The 5,000-nt window shown below is 44.0% G+C and overlaps 1 protein-coding gene across 2 annotated transcripts in view; it reads left to right on the top strand.

The window, feature by feature from the left end:
• LOC121695971 (ephrin type-A receptor 7-like) overlaps window positions 1-5,000 on the top strand; it is a 111,837-nt gene that overhangs the window by 96,956 nt on the left and 9,881 nt on the right. For both annotated transcript variants that reach the window (XM_042077234.1, XM_042077235.1), the window contains 2 exons: window positions 3,169-3,294; window positions 4,072-4,257. In XM_042077234.1, coding sequence (XP_041933168.1) covers window positions 3,169-3,294; window positions 4,072-4,257 — 312 coding nt within the window. The remainder of the gene's footprint in view (window positions 1-3,168; window positions 3,295-4,071; window positions 4,258-5,000) is intronic.

Below are 5,000 nucleotides of genomic sequence, written 5' to 3' on the forward strand. Positions count from 1 at the left end.
TTGCACATTTTAAATAAGAAATGATTGATAATGTCATAATAATTGGCTTCTAATTGGCTTAACTGATTGGATGGTATTAATGTGACAACTTGAATTTTTTTGCATTTACATTGATGAGGTTGTGCACACACCAGTTTCAGGTGTATACAAAATTATTCAACTGTGATGAAACTCACCATAAGTGTGGTAGTGATGGTGTTAAATAACTTAAAAGGTGAAAATGCTTCCTAGTTTAAATTTCTAAATAAGTAATCTATTTGGATTGTTTGTCTTTGAGTTATTGTCACTGATTCATAGTGGGCAATCTATTACACCAACTGGCTGGGAAGCGCAACAGTTGTGGAGTCGGCATTGCATGTCGCTGCAAAACAGTACATCTCCAAACTTAAAAACAGTAGACTAACAGTAAATAAAACTGGACTGTCAGAGCAGCATAAAATACTAAAAGCCATGCCGAGTGTCCTGTTCCCTCTTAAACTTTCCATCACATTTGGTGCCTCTGCCTAGCCACTTCATAAATGTGTTAGAATTAGTTCTGTACTTTAAAGAACATTTTGAGCAATCACATAGCCTATGTTCAATGTTGCAATATTATCAGAAGGCCCTATGTGCTTTTGAGCATGATCTTATAAGAACATTTCAAAATGAATGGAAAGACAGTGATGAGATTTTGCACTCAGCTGTAGCCTAGGCCTGCTAGTGGTGAGTCTGTTATAGCCTATTTAGTTGTATTGTAGCCTATGCAACTATTCTATTAAACACTGTGTGCTATAGTCTATTAAACACTATAGGCTATGACCGCTATGTTCTTGTACTATTTCCCCCATGATATTGTTTCAGTTATCCAAAAGGCTAAAGGATGCTCTTTATTATATGCCAATTTTGTTAAAATAACTAATAAAAGTGAGGTGAGGTGCCCCCCCACCCGTTGTTCTCTGGCGCCGACCCTGGCAGAGGTTTATATTGGGATGTCTAACATGAGGGGTCAGCATATCTAATCTGTTGACTGATTATGGAAGGAGTCTCTTGCTTTCAGATGTTTTTCCAGGTAGTGTACAAGTGAAGGGATAGACGAAAAAGGCTTTTAGAAAGAAGTATTTTGTAGTATTTTGAAAATACAAAAATACAGTATTTTATTTTGATACATTTTTTGGCTGCTGTATTTTGTAGCTTATTTTGGTGGGTATTTGGTATTTAATTTGGAAATACATTTTGATGTATTTGTGCCCATCCCTGTATACACATGTGAGCGTGTGGCTTACAGTGTTTGCATACATGCGCTTGCTCTGTGACCCTAAAACTGTGGTCATGCATGAGTGCACGCTGGCACAACCACACTCATCCTCAGACTCGTGCCATTTTGACAGAAATATACACCACTTCAAACAAACACACACACCACTTTGATTCATACAAACATACAAACATGCAAACTGTACAAACATGTTTTGAATGTATGAGTAGCTGTATGCTTTAGAACCTTGCCCAAATACAGCTAGTCATACATTCCCTTAGGCTCCAGGGGCCTGCCCCCCATCCTGTGTGTGTGTGTGTGTGTCCATTCGTGCGTGTGTATGTGTGTGTGTGTGTGTGTGTATTAGTGTGTGTGTGTGTGTGTGTGTGTGTGTTAGATCTGTCCCCCACATCTGTTACACAACGGCAGCACGGCCCTTCCCAGGAAGAGCCCCTGCCTCGCGGGTTTTGTAAGCGTATTTTTGGATGACCTAGAAACACACTTTCACCCGCGGATCAGTGCTGGGTGGTCATTACGAGATCACTGAGAGCTCTGAGTCTCTCTAAGTGTGTGTGTGTGTGTGTGTGTGTGTGTGTGTGTGTGTGTGTGTGTGTGTGTGCGTGTGTGCGCGTGTGTGTGTGTGTGTGTGTGTGTGTGTATGCGTGTGAGGGGCTACAGTGCATTATATCAAAGATGGTGTGTGCACTCATGCCTTCTGTACATTCATTTTATTTTTATTTGCGTGTGTGTGTGTGTGGCAATGGTGGGGGTCATTCGGTCATGCCTCAATAGATATGATTGTATATGTGCTTGTGTTTGTTTATCTGGCCAACATGCATGCATGCTAATCTTCTCATGCCACTGTGTGATTTTAACAATTTAATGTCACACATCATTGAATTAATTTCCCTCTTAACTCATGTGTGCCATTTTCATTTAATTTGTGTGTTCTACTCTGATTTAGTGTTTTGTGTGTGATCGTGTGTGTGTGTGTGTGTCCCAACCTCATGTTGATTACATATTTGTTCCTGTTTTTCCACTGTTCACTGCCGTCTTCCACTTCTTTTGCCCAGTTTTACATGTTTTCCTGTTTCAGTATTTTCTGTACAGTAGTCATTGGTATTGTGTGTGTGTGTGTGTGTGTGTGTGTGTGTGTGTGTGTGTGTGTGTACACACGCCATCCCTTACCCACTATATTGCCTTTGGAAGATTCCGACTTAATCAGATACAGCTCAGGCGGGAGAAAAGGGAGTAGGGATGGATTGAACCGTGCTCAGACTTAACTAAAAGTAATGACGACGGTTGCTGTGTAATTCAGCACGGCTCAGAAAAAAAGAGAAACTCTCAGCACGGTCAGAAACCTACTCCTCTGGAAAAGACCTTCGATCCGTCAAACGCCACTGGATAGAATGTAGACTCTTTAATTTGCACTGTAATTAGACCCAAGCCTAACTCTCTCTCTCTCTGTGCGTGTGTGTGTGTGTGTGTGTGTGTCTCCATGCTTTGGGATCAATAAGCCGTTATGAGACTGAGAGTTGAGCCCTGGACTGACGGGTCGATCTCGGAGCTGTAATCACATCTGAGATGGAAGCTAGCTGCTCCTGAGGCAGGACAGATAGATAGGGATTCACCCAGGGTTTAGAGTTCAAAGGGAAAGGTTACAGGATCAGATATGGATTAAGATGCGGATGTGCTATGAGTGGAGGGAATAGGAATGCAGGAATTTCCATTCCCTGTAGCCACGGGAATGTTAAATGGTAATCTCCCTTCTTGCACATGCGCATGATGGGGCTGATGATAGGAGTGAAACACAGCAGTCCAGTGACTGGAACAGACCCGGCCCATATTAGGGCCACATCTGGCTTAGACTTAGACTTAGTTTAATGATGATGATTGTGATGATTGTAATGTTTTGTTTTTGTGTGTGTCCCCAGTCAAGATCCCCACCAGACGCACGTACATCGATCCAGAGACATGCGAGGACCTGGTGCAGGCTGTGCACGCTTTCGCCAAGGAGCTTGACAACTCCTCCATCAAGATCGAGAGGATCATTCATACTGGTATGTTTCCAGGATCGCTCACTTTCCTCTTGTGCTTCTCTGGGTAGCCGTGGAGATAGTGAAACTGTGTGTGTGTGTGTGTGTGTGTGTGTGTGTGTGTGGTGTGTGTGTGTGTGTGTGCATGTCTGTGTGTGCACATATGCCTTTGTGTGTGTGTGTGTGTGTGTGTGTGTGTGTGTGTGTGTGTGTGTGTTTGTGTCATTTCTGATGGTGATTTAGTGTGGCTTACACAGACTAATTGCGTGGGTGTGCAGCTGTCATCATTAGGTGTGTACCTCTGGAATAGCACAACATGTAGCTGCCATCGTAACCGAGCGTCTATAATGAGATGCGTGTGTAGTTGAATTGAACAGGCCTATTGATGACATGATTTGCCTGACATGTGCATTATCCCACCTTTAGGTATTTGTGCGTGCATGTGTGTGTTGTGTGGGCGAGGGTATATCTGGTTGGCATATGTGTACAAGACATGATATGTGGTGCTCTTTTCCCACTGGTATGGTATGGTGTGCATGTGTCAGTGCAGCTGATGTTATAGCGTCGCTAGCAAGAAGTACATGCCCCTGGAATACTGGGTATGTTGCAAAGCAGAAATGCATGTCCAACATCCTCCCAGATGTATACAAGTGTGTAGTTTATTTAGCAGTTGATGTTTGGGACATGTCATGAAGTGTGTGTGTGTGTGTGTGTGCGAGAGAGAGAGAGAGAGAGAGAGAGAGAGAGAATGTGTATGTGTAGGTGTAGGTGTTAGCTGATCTGATGTGCTGCCCCCTGCAGGTGACTTTGGGGAGGTGTGTTGTGGCTGCCTGAAGCTGCCCAGCAAGAGAGAGCTGCCGGTGGCCATCAAGACGCTGCGTGCAGGCTGCTCTGAGAAACAGCGGCGATCCTTCCTGTCCGAGGCAGCCATTCTGGGCCAGTTTGACCACTCCAACATCGTCCGTCTGGAGGGGGTCATCACCAGAGGTCAGTCACCCCCCCCAACACCCTCTCCTCACTCCCTGGTTCAACATCTTTATCTTTCTATTCTTCAACCTTTCTCACTCTCTCATTGTTTCACCAGACCAGTTTCTGTACCACAAGCTCTTCCTCTAGTCATATCTGTTTTCATAATCTTTCCCTGTTTTTTACTCTTTATCTTCTCTCTACTCACTATTCTCTCGTTCCTTCATTACTTTCTGTGACTTGTTTCCATGCATTCCTTTATTTATGCTCTTTGTGATTTTCCCTATTTTTACCCCTCTGTCTTTGACTGTCGATCTATATCTTAGCTCATTTCCCCTCCTTCTGCTGTTCTCTGTCTCTGAGTCTGTGTCTCATTCTTTCTGAATGTTCTCTGTGCAAGGCGAATGAACTATCTGAATTTTGATGACTCTGTGGACTTCAGGCAGTGTCTCTGTCTGTCTGTGTGTGTGTGTGTGTGTGTGTGTGTGTCTGTGTGTGTGTGTGTGTGTGTGTGTCATGGACGTTCCTGATTTGCTCATTTGGAGTAAAACAAAAAGCAGAAACAAAACACCCAGGTTCTGACAGCCCTGTGGCGGCGGAGTGGCGTGTTGTTGTGGTGTGTGATAACGGACAGCTCTGCTGGATCAGTGGTGGTATTTAAAAAAAAGAGGGGAATATTAATTGAGCATCCGAGGCCCTCGTCAGTAGTCTGTTGACAGATAGCGACGGGTTCAGTTTACACCCAGCGCAGCACGCGGCACCGG

Source organism: Alosa sapidissima, chromosome 21, assembly GCF_018492685.1.
Source record: "Alosa sapidissima isolate fAloSap1 chromosome 21, fAloSap1.pri, whole genome shotgun sequence".
NCBI classification, from domain to species: domain Eukaryota; kingdom Metazoa; phylum Chordata; class Actinopteri; order Clupeiformes; family Clupeidae; genus Alosa; species Alosa sapidissima.